The sequence below is a fragment of the Coprinopsis cinerea genome (assembly GCF_000182895.1).
Source record: "Coprinopsis cinerea okayama7#130 chromosome 2 map unlocalized cont3.2, whole genome shotgun sequence".
Classification (NCBI taxonomy): Eukaryota; Fungi; Basidiomycota; class Agaricomycetes; order Agaricales; family Psathyrellaceae; genus Coprinopsis; species Coprinopsis cinerea.
Genome location: NW_003307543.1, coordinates 2,402,929 through 2,427,929, shown reverse-complemented (window position 1 = coordinate 2,427,929; position 25,001 = coordinate 2,402,929). Strand labels below are relative to the sequence as shown.

General features: G+C 52.1%; 11 protein-coding genes across 11 annotated transcripts; 8 read left to right on the top strand and 3 right to left on the bottom strand.

Annotated features, from left to right (window-relative positions):
* Nucleotides 1–1,656: 1,656 nt before the first annotated feature.
* On the top strand, nt 1,657–2,960 carry CC1G_03860 (serine/threonine kinase receptor associated protein; the record flags this gene model as incomplete). The annotated part of the gene is made up of 5 exons (XM_001833591.2): nt 1,657–1,910; nt 1,963–2,235; nt 2,294–2,652; nt 2,723–2,728; nt 2,786–2,960. 5 exons carry the CDS (start codon nt 1,657–1,659, stop codon nt 2,848–2,850), a joined length of 957 nt encoding a protein of 318 aa, XP_001833643.1. The 3' UTR covers nt 2,851–2,960.
* Nucleotides 2,961–3,116: 156 nt separating this feature from the next.
* CC1G_03859 (hypothetical protein) lies at nt 3,117–4,091 on the top strand (the record flags this gene model as incomplete). The annotated part of the gene is made up of 5 exons (XM_001833590.2): nt 3,117–3,458; nt 3,514–3,558; nt 3,615–3,626; nt 3,681–3,803; nt 3,853–4,091. The coding sequence occupies 5 exons, from the start codon at nt 3,117–3,119 to the stop codon at nt 4,015–4,017; spliced, it is 687 nt and encodes a 228-aa protein (XP_001833642.2). The 3' UTR covers nt 4,018–4,091.
* A 217-nt stretch (nt 4,092–4,308) lies between these two features.
* Nucleotides 4,309–5,497, top strand: CC1G_03858 (sorbose reductase sou1). Its single transcript, XM_001833589.2, has 5 exons — nt 4,309–4,761; nt 4,815–4,940; nt 5,007–5,134; nt 5,214–5,363; nt 5,419–5,497. Exons 1-5 carry the CDS (start codon nt 4,312–4,314, stop codon nt 5,450–5,452), a joined length of 888 nt encoding a protein of 295 aa, XP_001833641.2. The 5' UTR covers nt 4,309–4,311; the 3' UTR covers nt 5,453–5,497.
* Nucleotides 5,498–5,646: 149 nt separating this feature from the next.
* CC1G_13969 (hypothetical protein) lies at nt 5,647–6,426 on the bottom strand (the record flags this gene model as incomplete). The annotated part of the gene is made up of 4 exons (XM_002911884.1): nt 5,647–5,742; nt 5,800–5,832; nt 6,155–6,186; nt 6,243–6,426. 4 exons carry the CDS (start codon nt 6,424–6,426, stop codon nt 5,647–5,649), a joined length of 345 nt encoding a protein of 114 aa, XP_002911930.1.
* A 726-nt stretch (nt 6,427–7,152) lies between these two features.
* On the top strand, nt 7,153–10,135 carry CC1G_03857 (transketolase). The gene is made up of 15 exons (XM_001833588.2): nt 7,153–7,283; nt 7,350–7,395; nt 7,447–7,512; nt 7,577–7,582; nt 7,636–7,757; nt 7,812–7,940; nt 7,994–8,082; nt 8,138–8,153; nt 8,213–8,315; nt 8,368–8,498; nt 8,553–9,079; nt 9,132–9,201; nt 9,256–9,713; nt 9,766–9,871; nt 9,925–10,135. The coding sequence occupies exons 1-15, from the start codon at nt 7,184–7,186 to the stop codon at nt 10,014–10,016; spliced, it is 2,061 nt and encodes a 686-aa protein (XP_001833640.1). The 5' UTR covers nt 7,153–7,183; the 3' UTR covers nt 10,017–10,135.
* Nucleotides 10,136–11,079: 944 nt separating this feature from the next.
* CC1G_03856 (ubiquinol-cytochrome-c reductase complex subunit 6) lies at nt 11,080–11,721 on the bottom strand (the record flags this gene model as incomplete). Its single annotated transcript, XM_001833587.2, has 4 exons — nt 11,080–11,259; nt 11,317–11,436; nt 11,494–11,522; nt 11,580–11,721. 4 exons carry the CDS (start codon nt 11,719–11,721, stop codon nt 11,167–11,169), a joined length of 384 nt encoding a protein of 127 aa, XP_001833639.1. The 3' UTR covers nt 11,080–11,166.
* Nucleotides 11,722–11,958: 237 nt separating this feature from the next.
* On the top strand, nt 11,959–12,755 carry CC1G_03855 (nucleoside diphosphate kinase). The gene is made up of 5 exons (XM_001833586.2): nt 11,959–12,008; nt 12,067–12,181; nt 12,247–12,399; nt 12,462–12,552; nt 12,620–12,755. The coding sequence occupies exons 1-5, from the start codon at nt 11,973–11,975 to the stop codon at nt 12,678–12,680; spliced, it is 456 nt and encodes a 151-aa protein (XP_001833638.1). The 5' UTR covers nt 11,959–11,972; the 3' UTR covers nt 12,681–12,755.
* A 559-nt stretch (nt 12,756–13,314) lies between these two features.
* Nucleotides 13,315–14,998, top strand: CC1G_03854 (hypothetical protein; the record flags this gene model as incomplete). The annotated part of the gene is made up of 6 exons (XM_001833585.2): nt 13,315–13,468; nt 13,522–13,573; nt 13,622–13,784; nt 13,866–14,417; nt 14,512–14,769; nt 14,825–14,998. 6 exons carry the CDS (start codon nt 13,315–13,317, stop codon nt 14,996–14,998), a joined length of 1,353 nt encoding a protein of 450 aa, XP_001833637.2.
* A 781-nt stretch (nt 14,999–15,779) lies between these two features.
* On the bottom strand, nt 15,780–19,732 carry CC1G_03853 (hypothetical protein; the record flags this gene model as incomplete). Its single annotated transcript, XM_001833584.2, has 6 exons — nt 15,780–15,859; nt 15,913–16,498; nt 16,552–17,845; nt 17,908–18,564; nt 18,621–19,502; nt 19,575–19,732. The coding sequence occupies 6 exons, from the start codon at nt 19,730–19,732 to the stop codon at nt 15,780–15,782; spliced, it is 3,657 nt and encodes a 1,218-aa protein (XP_001833636.2).
* Nucleotides 19,733–21,668: 1,936 nt separating this feature from the next.
* CC1G_03852 (translation release factor) lies at nt 21,669–23,626 on the top strand. Its single transcript, XM_002911883.1, has 6 exons — nt 21,669–21,812; nt 21,877–21,916; nt 21,974–22,212; nt 22,265–22,713; nt 22,767–22,967; nt 23,024–23,626. Exons 1-6 carry the CDS (start codon nt 21,730–21,732, stop codon nt 23,329–23,331), a joined length of 1,320 nt encoding a protein of 439 aa, XP_002911929.1. The 5' UTR covers nt 21,669–21,729; the 3' UTR covers nt 23,332–23,626.
* A 480-nt stretch (nt 23,627–24,106) lies between these two features.
* CC1G_13968 (hypothetical protein) lies at nt 24,107–24,547 on the top strand (the record flags this gene model as incomplete). Its single annotated transcript, XM_002911882.1, has 2 exons — nt 24,107–24,198; nt 24,382–24,547. 2 exons carry the CDS (start codon nt 24,107–24,109, stop codon nt 24,545–24,547), a joined length of 258 nt encoding a protein of 85 aa, XP_002911928.1.
* Between the last annotated feature and the right edge of the window lie 454 nt (nt 24,548–25,001).

The following is a 25,001-nucleotide window of genomic DNA, read 5'->3' as shown; positions in this document are numbered from 1 at the left end:
ATTTTGATGTCACCCGACATGGAGTGTAAGTAATTTGGGATGTCTCGAGGATGATCGAGGCTGATTAGACGGTGCACATGCCCTCCATTCGTCGCTACTTTTTTCTCTCTTTTTCCAGGCTTGTCAAGTCAAATCCGGCGAACATATGTCGATGTCGTTTGCGGGTGTTATGCTCTCTTTTGGAGTCCGAATTGCGGCCACTTTCAAGTGCTTGGGCCTTCGAAAAAATATGACGGAAGTTACACAGGATAGAACATCATAGGATGACCGAGACTTCCAGGATTTTACCAAGAGAAATTAGCACAGAATCCATCCCTCTGGACTCGTTGCAGGCCTCCATTCATCAATGGCGACATAGCGGCGTTGTTTTGGGCGTCCTTCAAATTAGACTAAGTTCAGGGACCGATCGAATGGCGAGTGCGTACCGCACACAATGTTATCGGAACTTTGGGAACTCTAGTCTTATTTGGCTCGCGACCGATGGATCCGCACACCATGTACGCTTTGCGCTGCTGACTGGGCAACGAAAGCAAGTCACGACGAGGATTATAGATTTCACCGTGGTATCATGTGAGCGGCGTCGAGAAATTCTCGCAGGTTGGAAGGGTAATTGAAGCCTATCACTTGCGCCATTTCGCCTTGAAGTGAGCCTTCAGGGCGACGCCCTTGATTCCAGAATCCAGTTTGATTGCATCCAAGGCTAAAAGCACGCCGCAGTGACATTCTCCAAGGCATCATGCTGCGATGGTGCCTTCCCCGATGTTGGACAGTTCCAGGTATATTGTCCGAGCGGCTAATATGGGTTGAGAGCCAGATACAAATAGAATACCTGGAGCGAGGAAGAAGCCCTGGTCCAATCTTGACATCAGCACCGTGGTCATAGCATCGTTGCCGCATCCCCGAAAGACGAAGTCATGGACCCAGAATAGGCGGTCAGACCAGAATGAACGCGTCGCGTCTTCTTCGACGCGCCGATGTAGCCCGTTATGACGCGCATGAGCTCCGGATGTATAACTTGAATTTGATCCCGTCCACCAGATTGACTGTCGATCGAGTTGTTCTTTTCCGTTCAGAAAAAGGAAATGCCGTCGGTTGTCTTCGAAGCAGATGTTCAACGGGGCCAATTATAAGGCGAGATATCCTCGTAAGTCAACCGTGAGTCCGTAGATGATAAAAGGAACATTGCAGGCGATTGCACGATTTGAAGAACGGCGGCCAGCTAAACGGATGGACATCCGAGAGGGTGGTTTGGCTTGGCCTGGAACAGCCAAGCTTCCTGGTTTACATGCCCATAGACAGAGAATGTAGAAAGAAAGCGCTTGAGTGACAATATAGCAGACCAGATGAACTTGACTGGAAGAGAGAAATAGCCAAGGAAACGTAGGGGGTAGAGGAAGAGGTCAACCTGGGCCAGAGATTAAAGTCTAAGACACAATTCCAGTCCAGATGGGTGATCGTGGGAACTTGAGACTCGGCAAATCACTGATCACCAGCGCGCAAGGTGCTCGTTGGCCTGAAGGGACGACCATCACCATAGCCCCTTGTTCCTCAACGTTCACAGCCATTTCTCTGTTTTCTCTTTTCAAGGCCAGTGCGCAGAGCGCTTTCACGAATAACGACCAACATCTTTGACGCTACAACCTTTAATTCGATTTAATGTCAGCACCTTTGAAGTCAACTCCCCTCGTTGCACCAGGCCATACCCGACCCGTGACACACCTTTCATTCTCCCCCCTCCACGAGGATGGAACTTACTTGCTGGTCTCAAGTTGTAAAGATGGAAATCCGATGCTGAGGGAATGGACTGGAGATTGGATCGGTACCTTCCTGGGACACAAGGGCGCCGTTTGGTGCACTAAAATTTCGTTGGATGGATCCAGGGCCGCGTCAGGCAGTGCCGATTTCACTGCGTGAGTATCCCCCGACCAAATTTGTCTGTTCAATTGCTCACCGCTTTGTCAGGAAGGTCTGGGATACTTACTCCGGCAATTGTCTGCACTCATTCCCCCACAATCACATCGTTCGAACCGTGGCGCTGTCCCCTAACTCATCGCGCTTGCTAACCGGCGGACAAGAGAAGAAAGTACGGATATTCGACCTGGGACGACCTGATGCCGACCCCGATTTCCTCTTCGACTCCGGGAACAACTCTCAAACTCATGATGGAACAGTGAAGAGCGTGATCTGGGCTGGGGAACATACAGGTGTTACATCTGGTGAAGACGGAAAGATCAAGTGAGCTGATTGAGAAGTTCTCACCACGAGCCACGTATTGACATTTACCCGTTCGAAGGTGGTGGGATTTGAGAACACGGAAGTTGACCACCAGCCTCGCTTTCCCTAACCCGATCACGTCGATGGAACTTTCGTTACAGACTCAGCGCCTTGTCGTCACGTCAGGAAACACCGTGGCGTTTATCCCGGTTCTCCCCAACGGTCAAGGAACACACAGCCTTACTTTGCCTTACTCTCCTTCATCGGCCTCTATCCACCCTATCCTCCAGGACCGATTTGTTACCGGAAACCTGGGCGATGAGTGGGTTCGTGTGCATGGAATGGACGGAGAGGAGCGTGAGGTCTTGAAAGGCCACCACGGACCCGTCCACTGCGTTGAGTTTAGTCCTGATGGCGAAATGTACGCCAGTGGTAGCGGTATGTGGCCTACTTTGCCCCATGATATTTGCCCAACTAATTACTGTCTTCTTTTTTCCATCATCACCAGAGGATGGTAAGTCCGCTACTATCTCCCCCTTTTCCCGGTTTAGTGCTGATCGCCGCTCTACAGGTACGATTCGATTATGGCAAACCACTCCTGGCAAGAGTTATGGCTTGTGGCAGGGCACGAGTTAATTCCGCAACAATACACAGGTTTAATTACTTGCCCGGATACGCGTTGTAGGTATTTTCATGTATTTCTCAACCTGTATTTGCTTTCTTTCGCAATGAATCCGTTCGTTTGCTGGGCTGGGTATCACCCGAGTCGGACTGAGAGGAAAGTGAAATTGAGAGGGACACCTGGGCCGTGCGTGACCCTTCTTTAGTGATGACATCATCGGTCATAGTGACTTCTCTTCGAGCGCTCCTCGTTCTCAGCTCTTTCTGAATTACCTATAAGCATGGCTAGTCCAGTTCACAGTCGTTCGCCATCACATACATCGACAGGGCCTCCTCCGCGCTCTCCTTCGCCTCCCTCGCAGATCTTCCACAAGTCGCTGAGCATACCCCCAGTTCCAACTCCGGCACTCCTCGAATCAGTCGCTGGAGCTGCTCATTACTCAGGTGTTCCAGTGGATGGAAGCACAGGGAAACGTCGTAGAAGAAGTAGCGCGCGGCCTACAGACGTGAAGAACCTCAAACCGGATCATCAGCGAGTTCTTGACGATCTGAAGGAACTCTACTGCGGTAGACCTAGTGTGGAGATCTTTGAGCGAAGTTTCCGAAAAGATGCGGTATTTGAGGTAGCCTTCTTCCCCATCTATCTCTACGTGGCTCTAGTGCTGATTGTCTGCCAAGGATCCGTTATCGAGATGTACTGGAGTTGATGAGATCGCTGCACAAGTGCGTGTTGGTTTCTCTGGACGTGTTGACTTCTCTGATCTATACCCCTTGGCTAGTTTTTCGCACTGGTGACGATATTCATTGTCCGCCTCCTATTCACTACCTGACAAGTACTTGTTCAGCCTAAATTCTTTTCGAAATCAGAAACCCTCGCTTCACGGGTCATGTCTTCGACTGCCGTCCCGAATCAAATAATCTACTGGCAAAGACAAGAGTATACCGCTCGAATCTGGGGAAGTACAAAGGTGGGTACCTGTGCATACCCGTTTTCATTATGTACTGACAGGCTTGAAGGTCATTGAATCGATAATTGTAGTGGATCTTGACGACGACGAGAAGATTGTTAGTCTGGTGGATCAGTGGGGCGGCAATGACCTTCCCAGTTGGTTCGGAGCGTCACTTCTTCGTACTATCAACGCGAAGTTGATGCCGTGGGTGATACGAGTACCGAAATCCTAGAGGAAACCCTAGGATCCTATGCTTTTGACTTGTCCACGATATCTGTAAATGTAATGGCCGGACTGACAAGTGTATTAATTCCATAGTGTCCTGAGTGTGGCCCTCCCGAGTGCTGTCACCTCACATAATCATGTTGCTTCCTGTCTCCACGTATGTGGCTGCTCAGGTAAAAGTACTGGGTCAGCTGGACGACCCAGCGTAAAGACGGACGAAATGGAATGCAACTATAAATGTCCCTGGGAAGCTCGACCTCGAAAGCCAGTGTCCTTTTGACAACCCCCATTCTTTCTTCCTATGCCACCCCCTGCGCAGTCCGTTTCCCCACTTGCGCCAATCGGCGTTTCCGCTGCCCTTCAGGGCAACCCCACCGAGAAGCCCAAGCCCAAGATCTTCGACGAGTTCGCACTGAAGGATCGCGTTGGCATTGTTTCTGGTGGTAATAGGGGCTTAGGCCTGGAGATGGCTTTCGCCCTATGTGAAGCTGGTGCCCGAGCGGTATATTGCCTGGACCTCCCTGAGAAACCTTCAGAAGAATGGCAGAAGACGAAGGAGTTCCTGGATAAGATGGATATCGGTGCCAGGCTCGAATACATCAGCGTCGACGTTACAGACCAACAAAAGGTATGGAAGGTGGCTGCGGAAATCGGGGACAGGGAAAAGAGAATGGATGTTTGTGTCGCTGCTGCGGGGGTTCTGAAGGCGCACACGGATTGTTTACATTATCCCGCAGAACAATTCAAACAGGTGTGTGTTCGTGCGAGTCGACAGGTGCAAGGATCTAACGCGCCAATCGCCAGGTCCACGACGTCAATGTAAATGGGGTCCTCTATACAGCACAGGCCGCGGGGCAGCAAATGGCTAGGTTTGGGAACAGAGGAAGCATCATCTTGGTCGCGTCCATGTCTGGTTCCATTACGAACAAGGTAAGCTGCCGCTTTTCCGTGTATAGGTGTCGGGGGACCCTGTTCACCGATAGCTTGTTGCATCAGGATCATGCTTGGGTATCGTATAACAGTAGCAAATCGGCGGTGCTCCAGATGGCGAGAAGTATGGCCTGCGAACTTGGGAAGCAGAACATCAGGGTGAACTCGCTTTCTCCTGGTCACATCTACACGTCGTAAGTGCTTTCTATGAAAGCTCTGATACGTAGTGTCTGTCAGAGAGCTGGGCACTGATGAATGCCGACCGAAACCTAGGATGACTGCAGCATATCTTGACAAGGAACCACACTTGTTGGAGAAGTGGTCGAATTTGAACCCGATGGGAAGGATTGGAAGGCCAGACGAAATGAGGGGTGTTTGCGTGTGGTTGGCGAGTGATGCTTCGAGCTTTTGTACAGGAAGCGAGTAAGCTTGTTCTTCAAAGGTTCCTGTCCAATATGACTGACCTTTATGGCCCCAGTATCATCGTCAGTGGAGGCCACCATTCGTGGTAAATGGACCGTTGCCCGGAGAGCAAGAAGATCAAGAAGAATCTCGAGAGAAGGGGTTCCGCGATTCCAATGTATGTAGTCTATGACGCGAGGTGGACATAGCATGGAGCATGTGAATAAGATGAGAAATTAGATATAGGTCAAGATAGCGTGCTGGTGGAAGAGGTCCGTACTGTCACGTCTCTTCCCTGCACCCATCATGCTTCCAGCGCGCGGAACTCTTTCAACGCATTCTCCGACTTTTTGTTCTTCTCCTTGGCAATCTCTCTGTTGGCTGTAGTCCTATTCACGCGCTATAACGGATATGTGAGCTCTGGGTAGCAAGGAACCTAGGGTAGACAACGGCGTACCTCGGTTCGCAGGCAACGATTCAATTCATCTTTCTTGGAGTTGCATGCACCGGTCAGACGGTTCCAGCCTGAGGCGTGACATCTTTCGAGCGCCTCGATAAAGTCCCTGCACACTGAGCGACAGATATTCCGGAGTAAGTCAAGACCAGTCACGATAGTGGTGATTGGTGAAGAGACTGACCAACTTTCTTATCAGACAATTGGGGGTGCATCTAAGCAACGTTCGTCACTGATTCTTCTTTTGACGACCGAGACAACGAGGGGCGAATGGACGGACAAGGACGTCTTAAAGTTTGGAATTGACAAAATGGGGTGGGGGACTCGAGCAAACCTCGGGAAAACAGGCAGAACATACGACATCCGCCAAGTCCCGGGGATGATGGGAGACTGCGGGAGCGGGACAGTCACATGAAAGCAAACACCGTGACTTGAGCGTGACCCACCAAACTCCCTCGAGTCACCAACGCGTCGAGCAATGAGCAACGACGACGACGACAGACTAGACGGTGGCGGGCGTGACCATCGATGGTCCCATGGGTGATTGCTGTTTGCAATACCATCATCTCGCCTGCCCTGCACCTCCCTCAACCTGGCCCACCGCGCTGGTGCAAGGACGAGGACGCTCATCGTATCTACCTCACGACCGGGAGGATTGCACACCACCCTCGAACAAGAAACTCGCAACACCCCGCCAACATCGACTAGGGAACTACCCCGCCGCCTCTCGCGCCAACACCTATGGCGTCGAGGACGGCGCCCTTCTGTAACCGTAGCTCTCCATTCACAAATAGTTCCTGAAGTCTAATTCAGAGTGTCCAGAACACACAGGATTACCATCCCCAACTGCAAGACCTCGCCCTCTATGGCCCGCCTGCCCTCGCTCACAAACTCGCCCGCACCGCATGTGATGACGCCGACACCATCCTGTAAACCCTTAAAGTTCACTTCTGTCGAGCGCCCTATCACGTCGATTCAGCGCTGGGCGTGGATGCCACCGACTCTGCTTGGACAATGAAGTGGTTGATATTGCCGTAGCAGTCTCTATCGAATGTTATATAGCCTTTTAAATACTCTAAAACCTGCCTCTCCCGCCCTAGTATACAACGATGAGCGACGCGTCGATTATCGGCTTAGCGCCTATGTGATGTAGCACGTGAGTCCCCGGGAGTCCCGCAGTCCCGGGGACTTTCCAAAACTCGGATGCTCTCAAAACAGGGACCGCACCGAGTCAAGCGTTCGGATCACGGCCTGGACCGAAACGGCCGATTGCCAGATCTCGAGATTAGATCACGCGAAATGGTAGAAAGCAATCGCGTTCGTTGCTGACTCTGCAACTTTTCTCTGGTCCGAGCCCTCTTTTCCATCTTCATCTCATTCCACCACCATGGCCAGCTTCGCCCCCCACCAGAACGACGATGTCGCCGTCGCCACTATCCGTATTCTCTCCGTCGACACCGTCGCCAAAGCCAACTCTGGCCATCCAGGTAGGCGTTGAAAACTTAAGAGATCGCCGCTGTGAAACCGTCACTGACAACGTCCTTAACGATAAGGTGCACCCATGGGTTTGGCCCCCGCCGCCCATATCCTTTTCTCTAGGTAAGCCCGCCTTAGGTCGTTATCCTGACATCGCCTAACACACTTGTCCAGGTTCTTGAACGCCAACCCCAAAAACCCCAATTGGTTCAACCGCGATCGATTCGTCTTGTCCAACGGGTAAGTTTCCGGAAATTTAATTCTATATTCGTAGCTCGAGACTAAGGCGATTTTTGTTTTCCAGTCATGGGTAAAGTGTTTTGTGTTCGCCGCTCCGAAGATTGTCCTCATCGCCTTGGCTAGATGCGCTCTCCAATACGTTCTCCTCCATCTCCTTGGTTACAACCTCACTTTGGACGACCTCAAGGCCTTCCGACAATTGGACTCCAAGACCCCTGGTCACCCTGAGGCTGGCCATACCGAGGGTGAGTTATCATCAGTAATAGCACCCCGCGTTTACTTATTGATCGATTGAACAGGTATTGAGGTTACCACCGGCCCTCTCGGACAGGGCTTCGCCAACGCTGTTGGTTTGGCCATCGCCCAAGCCCACCTTGGTGCTGTCTTCAACAAGGATGGCTTCGACCTCATCAACAACTACACCTATGGTAAGCCTGTCTCCCTATTTTGAGCGAGATCAATCCCGCTGATTGCTTTTCAGTCTTCACTGGAGATGGTTGCTTGATGGAGGGTGTCGCCGCCGAAGCCGCCTCCCTCGCCGGTCACTTGAAGCTGGGCAACCTCGTTGTTGTGAGTACAATCGGGTCTGACAGAACGAATGTCCTGATTCTGACACGTCCCCTAGATCTATGATGACAACCGTAAGTCGCCGCGGGATTCACTTTTGGAATGCTGACAGTATACTTACCCGTCCCTGCAGACATCTCCATCGATGGAGACACCAACGTGGCCTTCACTGAAGACGTTGAGCAACGGTTCCTGTCCTACGGTTGGCAGGTTCTCCACGTCCATGACGGTGATACGTAAGTGCTTGTTGTTTCTGGGGAGCTGGGGCTGCTCTAACCCCTCCTTCAGTGATCTCGCCAGTATCTACGCCTCCATCGCTGCTGCTCGGGAGGAGAAGGACAAGCCGACCATCATCAAGCTGAGGACCACCATCGGCTACGGTTCCAAGGAGCAGGGAACCCATGGAGTTCACGGATCTCGTAAGTCATGCAGTTTTGCGATTGGCTTTACGATGCCACTAACACCTGGCACAGCTCTCAAGGCCGATGACATTGTTTCCCTCAAGCAGAAGTTCGGCTTCAACCCTGAGGAGAAGTTCGCCGTCCCTCAAGGTACCTACGACCTTTACTCCGAGTTCGGCAAGCGTGGTGCTGCCCTCGAGGAGCAGTGGAACGCCCTTCTCGCTGCCTACGCCGAGAAGTACCCACAGGAGCATGCCGAATTGACCCGTCGCATTGCTGGAAAGTTGCCCGAAGGTTGGGAGAAGGCTTTGCCCGTCTACAAACCCACCGATGCCGCTGTCGCTTCCCGGAAACTGTCTGAGATCGCTCTGACTGCCCTCGCCCCCGTCCTCCCCGAGTTGATTGGTGGCTCTGCTGATCTCACTGGCAGCAACTTGACCAAGGTCAAGAACTCGACCGACTTCCAACACCCCAGCACCGGTCTCGGAAACTACGCTGGTACCTACATCCGCTATGGTGTCCGTGAGCACGGAATGGGTGCCATTGCCAACGGTATTTCCGCCTACGGTGGCGCCATTCCCTATGTCGCTACCTTCTTGGTGAGTTTCGAAGCGACATTTATCGCGCCAGTGTCACTCATGAATCCGGAAGAACTTCGTGTCTTATGCATCCGGTGCCGTCCGATTGTCCGCTCTCAGCCAGCACCATGTTATCTGGGTCGGTAAGTACTTAGAGCATGATTATCTCCGCTTTCTGCGCTGACCCACACCTAAAGCTACCCACGACTCCATCGGTCTTGGTGAGGACGGTCCTACCCACCAGCCCGTTGAGACCCAAATTGCCCTCCGAGCGACCCCCAACCTTGCCTTCTGGAGGCCAGCTGACGGAAATGAGACCTCTGCTGCGTACCTCGTCGCCTTGAAATCCAACAAGACTCCTTCCGTTTTGTCTCTCTCCCGACAAAACCTTCCTCAGCTCGACGGCTCTTCCATCGAGAAGGCCAGTCGCGGTGGCTACGTCCTCGTTGAGGAGGACAACGAAGACCTCACCATTGTCAGCACTGGCAGTGAAGTCAGCATCGCTGTCGATGCTGCCAAGAAGCTGAAGGAGCAGGGCATCAAGACTCGCGTTGTCAGCTTACCTTGCTGGCTCGTTTTCGATCAACAGCCTTTGGAGTACCGCCTGAGCGTCCTTCGAAGCGGTGCTCCCATCCTCTCTCTCGAGGCTGCCTCGGTATGTTTCCGGATCCCTGTTGCCTCTTCTCGGTGACTTACGTCCTCCATAGACTGCTGGATGGGCCAAATACAGCCACGAGCAATGGGGTCTCCCTGCCTGGGGTGGCTCTGCTCCTTACCAGAAGCTCTACGAGCGATTCGGCATCACTGGTTCCAGTATGTCCTACAGTGCTTTCCTCTTATGCCTTTGTACTAATACATCGCTGCAGATATTGCCGAGGTTGGCAAGAAGGTTGTTGACTTCTACAAGCAGCGCGGTGGCAAGCTTGCTTCTCCCCTTGAGAAGGCTGTCAATCTTTAAGGGAGATTTCGGTGCATAGCGAAAGAAGATAGAATTTATATGTAAAGTATACCAACACTGTCATACCATCAACGGAATGTACCACTAGCGTGTGCGCTTTTTGGCGTCTGTGGTTGGCCCGGGAGTTTATAGCACTGGTACATAAGGAAATATCCCTGGTGCTGTAGCGGGGTGTGCCCGTGTAGAACCCATCGGCGAGGAAGCTTTGGCGCGACACATGGATGTCGTCGGGTTCCTTGTGGCACTTCTAGTGCGAGGGTATTCAGGGATGTTCGTGGCTCGTGAATCGGTTCGAACCTGAGGTTCCCGGCTGAACTGACGAGAGAACCTCTAACAAACCTGAGTTCACAGAAAGCACACATTGCACTGGGCTGAACTGGGCTCCGGGGACACTACACCGATTTCCCTCTCCTTACAGACATTCAGTATTCTCATTGGACTTGACCCGCCCCATCCAGACTACTTCAGCCCAACATTGCGCAACGAATCCGCTCTTCAAGCTTCAGGCCGGTGCCGCTCTGCGACTCAGTCATGTTCCTCCCAAAGCAAAAGGAGACCAGGTTGGCGGTAGGATTGGTGGAGCGACTGGAAATTGTTGAATTGTCTCGAGGAGACATTGATCGGCTCTGATGCGGTTTGGACGAGAATCCAATCCGGTGAATTTGGGAGAACACTAGGCTCCGTGAAGCAACCACACATGGTACTGTCCAAGATATTCACCGCCCGACAGGAACACGCTCCTAACTTTTGCAGATATAATGGGTTGCGGTATGGATTCTGCCATACCTACTGCATGTGCCTCCAGAGGCCCCTGTTTGCGAGTACCTATGACCCTAATAGTTATCAGTATCGCGGTAATAGGCGACGGGAGCCTCAAGGCCCAGGATGGACAGTCCCTGACTGTCCGAGCACGCGGAGCATGTGGGTGGGATCCCGGACCCATGGAGCAGAGTTATATGCAATCACAACGGGTGGGAAGAAGACGCCCGTTGAACATTGCCTGCACGCATGTTTGAGAGACGGTGAAGGTAGAGCATGTCAATCCATGTATCCAAAACGGCCGTGAGGTTTCTAGGTGATCATTGACGGAACTATGATGGTAAAATCCAGATTGTAGGAGGATAATGTAGGTCTAGGCGGTGCAGGTGGATTACTTGCGCTTGACAATGACGTTGTCCCACTTCTTTCGCTCGGTCTCCTCAGCGACGACGTTCTTGACGTGGGGTGCGAGGTAGCGGACGTCCTGCGTTGAATTCTGGGTTAAAGTCTGTTATTGGAGAAGAGATGTATGGCAGCGCACCTCCTCAGGCTTTGTCCACTGATCTTTGGGAAGCTCAGCGTGGAGAACGCTGCATTGGGAAGCCCTCTTGAGGCGGTAGGCACGGTCGTACGTCTGTCGGTCGGTCAAACGTCCAAGAGCCTGGAACAAGAGTTGTTTAAGCGGTGAAATTGGCCTAATTGTTTCGATTCAGCGTACCCGTTGGACGGAAGGGTTCTCCTCCATGACTATTGAGGCATTCTGTGAGTCCCGAGACTGAAAAGTAATGGTTTAACGAGACTTACGGAGGTCATCGTACTTGAAGCCGAACTGCCTGTAGCGAGCAGCCTGGGCGTACCAGTTGGCAATGGGGGTGACCCACTTGGAGAGGGTCTTTGAAGACCTAACGTAGGGGGCCAACGAAATGCTGAGGGGACCGAACACCATTTTGGACAAAAAAGAGTGGAAAGTTTTGAACGCTGACGAGACTCGCGTCGACGACGAGCGACCTTGCGGACATTCCCGGATTTCTGCTTGGTCTTGTTTGTTCCGGAAGGGCTCGGTCTGGCGCGGCACCCTCGCGGATCTGCGAACTGATTATCGCCACGAAAAAAATGGGAACGCGATCGAATATAAATACCAGTCGCGATAATCTTTGAGTCTTCACCTACGTTCTTTTTGACCGTACAACTTGCAACATGTCCAACACCGAGCGTACCTACATCATGATCAAGGTCATTACTTAGTCTCATCGATGTCAACGACGACGAGCTCACACAGTGTCTCCAATAGCCCGACGGCGTCCAGCGCGCCCTCGTTGGCAAGATCATCCAGCGCTTCGAGGAGCGTGGCTTCAAGCTTATTGCCCTCAAGCTCACTCAGCCCACTGAGGCCCACCTCGAGAAGCGTATGTCGACGACAATCGGTCTTGGAAAGGAAACTAAGCGCTCACCATCGTGTCTGATCTCTTAGATTACGCCGATCTCGCTGGCAAGCCCTTCTTCCCCGGCCTCATCAAGTACATGGCCTCCGGCCCCGTTGTCGCCATGGTTTGGCAAGGTCTCGATGCCGTCAAGACTGGCCGTGCCATGCTCGGTGCTACCAACCCTCTCGCTTCCCCCATCGGTGCGTTTGTCACGATCGTCGCGTTATCTTGGGAATCAAAGTCTAATGCCGTTTCACAAAAGGCTCCATCCGTGGCGACTATGCCCTCGCTGTTGGCCGCAACATCATCCACGGTTCCGACTCTGTTGAGAACGCCGAGAAGGAAATTGCCCTGTAAGTGTGAGAGATATATGTCATCCTATCTGATTTTCTGATCTGGGCTTTCCCTTTCTCTCTGCAGCTGGTTCCCCGAGGGTGTTGTTCAATACACCAGCGTCGCTGAGCCCTGGATCTACGAGTAAATGCTGAAGATCACGAAATCAACATTTGTACATTAGATTGTAGACAAGTGCAACACGCATTCGTTTCATCATATCCGCGGTCCTGTGTGTTTCCATGAAACCTTTACAGCAGGGTTCACAAAATTACACATCCAGATGCTTAACAAGGGCATCAAAGTCCTTGAGCGGCCTTGACCACGTATGATTCCACGTTTCATCACATCGCCATGCCTTGCTTATTACTTACCGACTGTCGCAACAAGCGCCGCCAGGGGCGTAATGTTAGTGGAGGCACAAGCAGATGTTTATCTCCTCCCCATCAGCCATCCTGGGTCAGTTCAAGCCATCTCCACGGGCCGGTTCACACTTGCAGTGAGAACAATGGGCATATTCAGGGCGTCTCGCACTCCCAACCAGGTACCATCGTACCACCGTGACGCATTTGGACCGTGACACACCTTGACGCCCCGAAATATGTCGGGCGTGGGTCTTGGATTGCAGTAAAGGTAGACATCTGGCGTTCCTCACGTAAAACAGCAACTGATTGCAATTGTCACCTTGACGGAGCAGTGCCAACGGAGATAGAAATGTAGCGTTATAAGGGAGGCTAGAGAGTCAGCCTCTTGAGGACCCGGAATCCTCTCCGTTAGTCGTCATGCTGCCCTCCAGGATCCCCATCCTTTTGCTGTCGCTGTCTCTGTCATTCCTGCCAAAGGCCTTGGGTTTGAAAGGCGGCTCGGATTGCTCGTCAAGACTCCCGTATTCGCATTTCTGTGTCAATGCGACCATTGAGAATGAAGTCGTTACATGTACGGTCCCTCCACTTACTGCATACCATGTTCCTAACACTCCCATCTTTCAGATGAGTTGACCAACATGCTGGATGCAGAGAGCGATGTTGGCTGGATGGCAATGTAAGGAAATCGCCGTTGTCCCTGGCAATCCTCTAATTCCTTGCTTAGAGGCTTCGGGAGAACAATGCTTCAATCGCCCATGGCCATCCTTTGGAAAAACCCAGATGGGACCATGACCGTCTCCCAACGTGTCGCCGTCTGGTTCATGGAACCATTCGTCGAGAGAGCTCCTGACCGTATCGCAACTCCCGTCGAACCCAAGCGGCATGCTGTAAGTCCTTCCATTTCATCAAATAGGCAGACCGCAGCAACCTAACACATCGGACATAACTCGAATGCATATTTCTATTAGTGGCACCCGGCAAAGTCAACAACTTTCGCCTTCCAAGTCCCGGTCAACCGCACCAAACTTGCCGCGTCCCCAATCGAAGACCTCGTTTGGGCATATTCTCCTTCTCGTCCGTCGACTAACGGCCCACACGCTCGGCTCGCTAGACATACGGAAGTCGGATACCTGAAACTCGACCTTAGCACCGACCTGAGCGGTCAGTCTCAAACTGGCTCGAGTAACAATAACAATCAACCCTCAAACCCCACTCCGCCCAACGACTTCCAAGCTCCCTCCACGCACAGCAACAGCAATTCAACCAAGTCAGGTTCCAGCTCCAGCAACCACGGAAAGACCATCCTCGCCCACGCGTTCCTCCTCACCTTTGGCTTCCTCCTCGTCCTTCCAATCGGCGTCCTGACCGGCCGATGGGCCCGAACTTTTACTCCCGTATGGTTCAAAGTGCATTGGATCCTCAATTGGCCAGTTGCTTTGCCCATGATTGCGCTGGGCTGGTGTCTAGGTCCTATCGCTGTAAATCAGCATGATGGGACACATTTCAGCGATCCCCACAAGGTAAGTACAAGGGTCCCTGGTTTGCTTGCGATCCTGAACTGTCCTTACTGATCATGATTGTCCTTTTGGTGCCTTTTTACTCGTCGTCCAATAGCAATGGGGCACAGTATTGGTCTCCATTTATCTCGTGCAGATCATCCTGGGCCGACATATCCACCAGAAACGGGCTGAACAGGCCCCGCCGATTAAGAAGAACCACCCACCTCTCAATATCCTCCACGTCGTCATTGGTTTGGTCATCCTCCTCGGAGCTTTCCTCCAAGTGAAAACTGGATTGGATAAACTCAAGTACAGTCCCGACTACTACAATGTCGCACGCGTTGGGGAGAAGATATGGAACTTTTGGGCTGTGGTAAGTCGCCTTTTCAACGAATATTTTGGGACGGAATACCCAACTTTTACCATAGGCCGTGCCGTTTATCTATATTGTCGGTCTGTACTTCCTGCCGAAGCAATTTGGGCAGGAACGCGCCAATTCGGGCGCCGCTGCCCCACAGGAGGGAGGCTATATGTCTCTCGACGACTCGAGCGCAAACGACGACGTGGAAGTGAGAAGGCCGCTCACGTTAAATCAAGGATAACTGCCATCTCTACGCATTGGATTTCGGACAGAACCACCGCCTCGCTTTGTTCCGTAACTTATGCTTTCATAGTGTACACCTATCGCAAGTCTCTCAGACCCAGAACGAGATCGGTCATGTCGATTGTATATCACAGTGTAATCCTAATAGATATATGTGTACAACAAGATATCCGGATGGGTTGTTCGTACAAGGAGAACTACAGACAGACTACAGAGGAAGACCATATGAGACGGGGGTTGTATGCAGCAGGACGGAAGTGAAAGAGCGAAAATTAAATAGAAGATTGGAAAAGTGGCTGTAGATTCAGAGAGAGACCAAGAAAACCATCACTTAACGAGAGGGTATGTATTTTACGAACAACTTGAGGGGAAACAACTGGAAAAGGAGTGGATACGGAGTTAAATGTTTTGAACCAGACACCAAAAGCCCAAAAGAATGTGGTAATACTCAGTCCTAATTCGTTGATTTTGTGTTTTTTGTTTGGTTGGAAGGTGAAGGGATAGAAAAGTGGCGGAAGTATGGACAAGCGCGGGCACAATGGTCGACACGCCTCGAAGGAGACGGGCGCTGAAGGGAGATTCGGTCACCCAGGCGAGGCGGAATGTGTCGTTGGTCCCGCCATATACATAGCCGTCCGTCGCGTCATGCATCACGGGAGAGGATCGAAATCGGTCGCGAGATCAATTGCCGATAGATAATTTGAGTCCTCCCTGAACACGAGTTTTAGCTGCAGCGAAGCAAAGTAGAGCAAGGCAATCGTTGGTCGAGTGTCCTTGATTTACTTGGCGGTCGACAGCAGAAGGGCGAGGTCTTTCTCTCCAGCAGCAGAGACTTGTCGGGATCGGGCTTTGAGACGGACTACGCAACAAAGCGTCAGAAACCTGAGGAGCATTGACGATGAAAACACTTACGATTGCGGTCCAAGCTGAGGAACACAACCTTCTCAGCGGTCTTGAGGGATTCAGGAGAGGGCACCTCAGCTTTGAGCATAGACGATCGATCTACCCAGTGCTCATCTTGCCAGATGGCAGCTTTGAGGATGAGGTCGTCCATGCTGCGCTCGTTGTTGGCGACACCACCAGAGAAGTCCACTTCTTCAGTTCGAACGTTGAGGCTGGTAAGGTAGTTGCCCTTCGAGGTTTGGACCTTGAGCGACAACGAGTGGGAGCGAATGTGCGAGGTAATGTAGTTGAGAGCGGAGGAAGCGGCTTCAGCAAGCTGAGTGGAGGTGTTGGCAGCGAGGCCATCCAACTCCATGACGACAGGAAGAGGAATCACGACGGTCCACTTCATGCTCTCAATGAGAGAAGAGACCATGGACAAGGATGATAAGAGGATGTTGGTATCGACGACTAGGACCGAGTAACCGGGGACGATGTTGAGCTGAGGTCGGTGGTCGCCAGCGCGCCTGGGAAGGCGAGTCCGCGGGCGAGGAGGTGAGGATACGGCGTTATTCTTCGCAGACTTGAGAAGCGACTCCAGATAGCGACGACGAGCCTAGAGAACATATCTGTTAGCGAGCTGCGACGAGATTAAACAGACTGACATACCTTCAAGGCTTTGATTTCCTCTGAGTCGTTCTCATCGTCTTCGTCACTTTCCTCCGAGATCTCTTCCCCAGATTCATCGACATCCATCGCATCGTCAACCCATCGCTTACCCATCCTCCTCTTCTCTTCCTCCAATCTCTGGACACGGTCCTCCTCCCTCCACCTCTCAACCTTCTGGGCAAGCTTGCCCTCGACCTTCCAATCCCGCGTACCTTCCAACCAGGTCAAGCCATCGACTGTATTCGCAATGCTGATGGCCGACCTGCAGACCCGAGTCCACCTCCTCTCCAACTCACTCATCGTAGTAGCCTTCTTCGAGCCACTCTCGTCTTCATCGTCATCCTCAATCCTGCCATCTGTCATATCCTTGCCCTCATTCTGCTCGAGAACCTCGAGCTCTGCCTTGCGGTCTTCACCAGACTTCCAGTAGCCTCGCTCGAAAACTCGGCGACCGACCCACTCCATACCTCGCATGCACCAATCTTCAGGAAGAGGGGGGGCAACCCCGCTCGTGAGCATTGGCCAGCGATCGCCAGAAGTGGGTTTGGAAGTGTGGAAAAGACCTTGGGCGCTCATAACACGGCGGGGGATGGTGGTGAAGAAGTTGGCGAGGTCCTGCCATGGGATACTGCGTTCCAAGACCTCGAGAGCAGCAGGGTGCTTGAGGATGGTGGCGAGGAACGTAAGGATGACGGTAAGGTAAGGGTTAAGCGTAGGACGAGAAAATTGAGAGGCTTGTCGATGAGGTCGGCGAAGAACGTGGGTTAGCATTGCGAAGGTAAGTTGAAGGGCGTAGCTGAGACCAGCAGGTTGCTCCAAGCCATCCGGACCGTTCATCAGGAGGATCGGTGACTTGGTCAACTTGTCTTCACCGTCGATCTCCATCTTGTCGTCTTGCTCTGGTGCGACGGCGCCGGGAACGCCAGCTGCAGCCTTCTTAGCCATAACTCGCATGGCTGCAGCTTGCGCACCGCTTGCATCCTTGGGTCCGACGACCCCGAGCTTCCGGAGAAGGCTTGATGGTCGTCCGTACTCAAGGATGGAAGCGATGTTAACGACAGCCATCATGATCCATTCTTTTTCTTCGGCGCCCTCGATTGTCAAGCGCTCGATGAATCGGGCCAGAGAAGGTTGGAAATCATCGAGTTGAATGTTGGTGAAAAGCATCCCGTGGAGGAGGACGAACAGCTCGGAAGCTCTCGCATCGGGAAGAGAGCGTCGTGCCTGCGCAGCCAAAGACCAGATGGGCAATACATTTTCACGAGACGTGCTGAATGGGTGCAGGGTGGTCATACTATCGCAGGAAGTCGAGTTGTGAGAAATTGCGCAAGGTAACAAATACAAAAGAAAACGTACCTCTTGGTGAAGTGGTAGATGCCCCGAAGCTCTTCTGCCTCGACCTCCCTCGATAACAGACCCAGGTGATGATGTAACTTGCCAGTGCCAGGTTGCTCCGCCAGCCCCGCTCCATACCACTCCCGTGCGATATTCCGCCACCTCTCCTTCTCAGGCTCGATCTCCATCGACCTGGCTGCGGCGATTCCGACGCTGGGCGAGGGGCTGTCATCAATGCGGGCTGCGGGCGCATCACTGATCGACTTTGCATCTGCATCCGGTACAGTAAGAGACCCCGAATCCGCAGCGGCCTCGTTGACCGCTTTTGTTGTGAGGCCACCCTGGCCTCCCATGCCACTGTTCACCATGGCCGCGACGGCCATTCGATACCGAGCTAGATCACCCAGGGCCTCCAACCAAGATGATTTGAATGCCGTGAGATTAGGCTCTTCAAGGAGGCCGGTGTAGAAGGTGTAGGCGTAATAGATGAAATCTTGTAGGTGCTCCAGGGCGACGGGAGACTGGAATGATGCTCGGCGGAGGGACTCGAGGATCTTGTGGAAAGCATAGGTCCATAGGCGCACAATGATATTGTATTTGGTGGGAATGGTTCGCAGAGAAGCTGGCACAGAAGGGGACAAGGAGATTTCGAGGAGGTTGTGTATAGTCTCGGCTAGCCTACAACCGAAGTCAGGTCTACTTTGATGAGGAACTTATGAAAGGAGAACACGCACTCTTTGTGATCAGCGATTTGTTTCTTCCACTTCTCCTTTTCGGCATCCGCAGCCATTGGTTCCTTGCCTTTCAATAGAACGCCTCGTCCCATCTCTTCATCGTCGTTTGCATCTTCTTGCTGTATCCTCGACTCGAGCTCGGTGATGTTGCGATAGAGCCGCTTCAACTGCTTTCCAAAGATGTTATTTCCAGAGTCTTCTTCTTTCGGCCGGCCATCGAAGAGATTTGAGGAAGCAGAAGACCCGTCAGTTGTCGACGAGAGCGTAAAGACGGACGAAGTCTGAGAAGCATTGTTTGATGACGTCGAGGATGCGGAGATGTAGTCGCCAGAGGGTTTAACGGTCGGAGTTGCCCGACTCGAAGGAGTGGAGGTCGTTTGAGGCCGAGCGAGCACAGAGAACCTGACGGGATCGTCCTTGCGGTAATCAAAAAGTTGTCTGGAACCTCCCCCTCGATCCTCTCGCTGACGGGGAGCGGGGACGTGAGAGCTACCGGTGGTGTCTGAATGGGCTTCTGGTTCAGGTATCCTTCGAGTAGGTATCCGATCGGTGTCCGGGTTGTAGAGTTTGTAGGCACCACCCTGCTTGTTTGCCTGCGCATGGGCTTGTCGAGGGGATGGTCGAGAGGATGATATGTGTAGTTTACGGGAAAACTCTTCATGATCAGCTTCTTGTGCTTGTCTGGTAACGATAACCTGAGGGGAAGCGTGTCGTCGCGGCGAATTAGGCGCTTGTTTCGACGCAGTCTGTGTAGATAACCGGGGAGAGCGTTCGGTCCGTGATGGTGTGCTTGTGTTTGGTGCCGCATTAGAATTGGTAGCGGGAGATGCTTGCGAAGTTTGACCACGTTCCCGGTCTGCCCTATCTCTTATCCGCTGCGCACTGTATGACGAGCAAAGGTTCAGAAAGATAAGTGGACTGGGATAGATAAAACCGGTCTTGAAGTATACGCACCCTGCGGTTCTCCTTCTGAGGGCTAATAGTTTCTCGTCGAGGTCAGTGACCTGTGGACCTGTTGAGGCCAAGTCGCGATAGCCTGGTTCGCGTTCCTTGCCCTTCCTTGACGATCTCATAGGCTGTTCTGCGATTGTCTCCTGTAATGGAGGCGCCATTGTCGAAAAATGGGCTGTGGATTGTGGTGGTTGGAGAAAGAGAAGCAGCGACTGCGCTGGCGCTTTAGGAAAAAGTTGGACTGTGGGTCGAGTATGGCATCGAGAGTCAGGTTTGGTCTTTACATAGAATGTCCGTCCGCAGCACTGAAGAACGATGGCATTTCAAACTCCGCCGCAGGGCCTCTCCTCAGTGGCTTGGCGTTTCCCCATCTGACAATCACTTTCCGGCGCTTCTCCATCCCATCGGTCCCACTCTTACATCCACCAAATCCCTAATTTCGTCACAATTCCTTACTTCTGACGTGAAAAACAGCACCTCGACTGGACTCCAGTGTCGAGTGGCACCAACGTATAGCGGCAAGGTCTGTGCGCAGTGCTGTACAGGTGACAGCACCGCCGTCACTGTGTACCGAGCATTGCTACGCTCGTTAGGACGCGTCATTCCGACACACCAGTTTCTTATTAGTCCTTATCATTTCCGACGACGAAGGTCTGTTCAAAGTCCAACGGTTTGGATACAAGGAACCTGGCCTTGTAATGTTCTCTAAAACATGCGTCTTGTGGGCCTCGGGGTCACTCAATGACTTGTCTAATCGGGACTTGATAGCAGAACGTAAAATAACGGATGGTACGTGGTCAGTAGGACATCCTGTCGGGGGTGATACGCTGCCAACAGGTCGCAGTCGGCCAATGGACATATGTGCAATCTCTTCATGCATCGTGGTGGACACATCAATAAAGTAATCGGCCTCGGGTCAATGTCTTTCATTCCTCTCGGATCACTCTGGAGCGCCGCAGCAGGCGACGCGCGAGCGTGCGTCCATGATCAACAGACATCTCAACTCGGTTGTTGCAGCCGTATATCCAAACCAGCCATCGGCTCCTTCGCGTCGACTTGGTTGTTCTTCGTCCATTGCTTTCTTCGCCCTGGGAACTTCCCAGCCAAGTGAAGTCCTGTCGGTGACGAAGGAGAACGCCATTTCGGCACTAACTTGCAATCTGCATGTCATCGTGTAAGATGGCACCCGGTTCTTTAGCCTGGGGCCTCCCACTAGAAGGGCGTGTCTGCAGGTATATCGGCGGAACCTGCTCCCCTCTTCACACCCTAGAGAATGTGTCTCGATCTTGGAGGCCCTGCAGGCTGCGCGTGGGGTCCAAATGAATTGTTCGTGTATTATATTGCTAACCCTTAGTGTTTCAAGGCTAACACCCTGTCCAGACTTTCGCATTTCGTACTGGCAGCATAAACTCAGGCTCAAACTAAAGGTTCCTTCTCAGCAAACTTCGAACTCTTCAACGAAGAGTAGGCTATACTTGACAGGAGACCAGGTGCCAAGGCTAAAATGACTGCGCAATGGCTTTGCCATGATCGCAGCTGCGATAGCCGTTCCGCCGCTTTGGTTGTGGAATCGAAAAATGCACTCCACCCCTGCGCATTAATACGGGAATGGACTGACCCAAGTTCCGTGTTCAAGGCTAAGTCCTCCGATTGGCCGTTGAATGGAAAGTTTGGGCTACCCTGGACAACTGCAGAGCTCTCTAAGTTCTCTGTTTCTAGGCCTTCCCCGAGATGTCACAGAACACTCACCGATCCCACTTACGCCCTGTCTTGATGGTGTTGGACATCACTTGCTCTTCATCGTGCAGTATGGACGTCGGGAAAGAGGTTATCGACCGGAGATTGGGAGCGTGGTTCAACTGACAGGTTTCAGACGCTTGCGGAATCTCATAGGATAATCCATATGGCATATTTTGTTCTAACATTACTGTAAATGACTCGTAGTGTACTTGAAGGAATTTCTGGAGGTTTCCTCTGGTTAGATGACGCAACCGGGGTACTTGGGTGGGGAGCGGACTTATCAGATGTGATAACCACAAGTACAAACAAGGAAAATGTGCGCGCGAGGTGAACAATCGATTCTTGTGCAGTGACCATCGTCGTTGCTCTTCACAAAAACCACTTGGGCTTGTAGAGAGCGTATACATCGTCGCCCACGATGAGCCAGCCCGATGCTGCGGAGCAGAACATTCAGATGTGGAAGGTCAAGAAGCTCATCAAGAGCCTTGACTCGGCCAGAGGGTATGTCCACTCCTCTTCTCCTCAACGACGACCATGAGCGGCTGAACACCGGGTTGCTTTGTAGTGCTGGCACTTCCATGATCAGTCTTATCCTACCGCCAAAGGTGTGCAACGACGAAATAGCCCACCAAACTCACTTGCCTGATCAACTCGCAATCTAGGATCAAATTTCAAGGGCGTCTGCCATGTTGACACAAGAATACGGTACAGCGTCCAACATCAAGTCTCGAGTCAATCGTCTCTCTGTGCTGGCAGCTATCACCAGTACCCAGCAGCGTCTCAAGCTGTACAACAAGGTTCCTCCCAACGGCCTCGTGCTCTTCGTCGGTACGATCTTGACCGATGAAGGCAAGGAAAAGAAGGTCTCTTTCGATTTCGAGCCCCACAAGCCTATCAACACGTATGCGCCCATTGTTTTCGACAGGCTGGACAGCACTGACAATTGGATCCAGTTCTCTGTACCTCTGTGACAACAAATTCCACACTGAGGCCCTCTCAGAGCTGCTGGAGTCAGACTCCCGCTTCGGTTTCATCGTCATGGACGGTAACGGCACCCTCTTCGGTATCCTCGCCGGAAACACCCGTGAAATCATCCACAAGTTCACCGTCGACCTCCCCAAGAAGCACGGACGTGGTGGTCAGTCCGCCCTCCGTTTCGCCCGTCTCCGTGACGAAAAGCGCCACAACTACGTCCGCAAGGTTGCTGAATTGGCCGTCCAGCACTTTATCACCAACGATAAAGTCAACGTCAACGGACTGGTTTTGGCCGGTAGCGCCGATTTCAAAACTGAGCTCGGGCAGTCTGACATGTTCGACCCTCGTCTGGCTGCCAAGGTCATCAAAGTCGTCGATGTCAGCTACGGTGGCGAGAACGGCTTCAACCAGGTTGGTTATGCGATTTGTAGGTTTGGGCAAAACACTGACCAATGCGATACTAGGCGATCGAACTTGCAGCCGAGTCTTTGGCCAACGTGAAATTCGTGCAAGAGAAGAGGCTTATTCAGAAGTATTTCGACGAGATCAGCCAAGATACTGGCAAATACTGCTTCGGTATCGACGACACCTTGAAGGCTCTCGAGCTTGGTGCTGTCGAGACCCTCATCGTCTGGGAGAACCTTGACATCACTCGCTACGTCTTGAGGAACGCTGCTGGTGGTATGTGTACACAGCCCGATTGCCGATGAACGGTTTACCTAACAAACCTTCCACAGAGGAAATCGTCATCCACGCCAACAAGGAGCAGGAGAAAGATAAAGAGAAGTTCACCGACAAATCCACCGGTGCCGAGATGGAGCAGGTCAAGGAGCCTCAGCCCCTCCTGGAGTGGTTCGCCGAAAATTACAAGGAATTCGGTGCCACCCTCGAATTCATCACCAACAAGTCCCAGGAAGGTGCTCAGTTCGTCAAGGGCTTCGGTGGTATCGGTGGACTCCTTCGTTACAAGGTCGACTTCAACAACCTGGCGTCGGTTGATGATGACGACGACGACGAGTTCTACTCGGACGACGATATTATGTGACGTTTTTGCCGGCTCCAGTTCGGAGCCCCTCCCAATCTAGAGGGCATGTCGGGAGGGGTGGAGGGGAGGGGTGCTGTGGTCGAGGTCAAGGTCGGACATCGCGGGGTCGAGGTCGCGAAGAAAATGAATGTAGCAGCGGGTTCTCAAGAAGATTGTTGTACAGGTCAACAAGGCAACTACAATCACCCAAACTCGTTCGGTCGGCTCGGTTCACAACGACGGCCATGCAGCAACATTGCCCACTCAATATTACTCGTTTTCGACGGCAAGTTGTATTCGATACCTTTATGGATTCATTGGACGTCTCCCTGTGTTTTCAGTCTTGTAGTTATGCTCTTTGTCGTTATTTTACCAGGTGAGTTCCTTTCGTTTGTGTAGGTTGTTGAAACTAGACGCTGATCGTTCTTTCAAGGAAATGGATCTCCCCTACACAATTGAAAAGTTGTTATTGAAAGAGACTATCTGTAACTCTGTTTGTGCATTGGCGCAATGCTATGTATGATGCTTGATTTTCTGCCAACGCGAGATGGCCCCTCAAAGATGCGTAAAACGCTGTGGCTTCGCTGGATCAGGTACCTTTCTTTCCGCTTCCTTCGGTCGCCTTCTACGGCTTGTCTTGAGCTAGACTGACCCGGTGATGACTATTAAACACTGCCTTTCCGCGCAAGATCGCCCCAACTGTTTAGTTCCAGACTTGAACTTCCCCTTTCCAACTGTCACACCAGCACATCTTACGATGTGATTCAACAGCAATGCTTACCACAACGTCTATGCCATGGCCGAAGTTCCGGATTTTTCTGGCCATCCTCCGATTCCGTCTTCTTCGCTGTCTTGTCCTTCCGAATGGCCCGTACCTCGAGGCAAAAGGTATGATAAGACCTCTTGGGCTCTTCTACCCTTTATTTCCTCAAAGAAAATCACATCGATAACGAGTGAACTCTGAAAATATTGGCCCATTGAACGATCTACTCCCCATCTGAGTGTTCACGAGTGCCCCGATGACTATTCACAATTGTATTGAACCAGGACATGCGGGACGAACTTGCCTAGCGCCCGTCGCCAAGCAGACGAATCGGTGCCAAAGAGACCCAACGCAACTGCACTCGTGTTGAGCTTCAACGCACGACCCCGAAGGCGAAGGCATCGCATCTCCATCGAGTCCAAACTCGCACAAAAACTCAAAATGTTCGCCTTGAAACACCGCCGTGGACCGTGACGATGACAATCATCATGATCCTGATCAGGCTTTAGGTTGCACAGTCTGTGGTACAACCTATAGCTACGCCGTTTGCGCTGGAATCGCCATCGCCGTCAACGGTCATCCCACACTCAGGTCGCCGTCTCTTGGCCGTCTCGTCTCGCACACACTCAAGCCATTTCAAGCCCCCCAGTTGCCGATGTGGATGGATATGGATGGAATCATCCCCGTCACCGTCAATGCCGACCGGTTTTTAAATGTCAGAAACCCAATCACAGCTTCATTACCGCACGTACTTATATTCCCTGCTGCCAAAAAAAAAAAACAATAAATGAAGCGGTGACCCAGGTCCTCGCCTGTCACCTTCCCGTTTTAACTGAAGAAAGGAGCACGAAATGAAAATCAAACGTGAACTTCTTTGACAAGTGCAGTCATTTCTCAAGGCTAGTCAATAGGAAGTAAGACAAGTCTC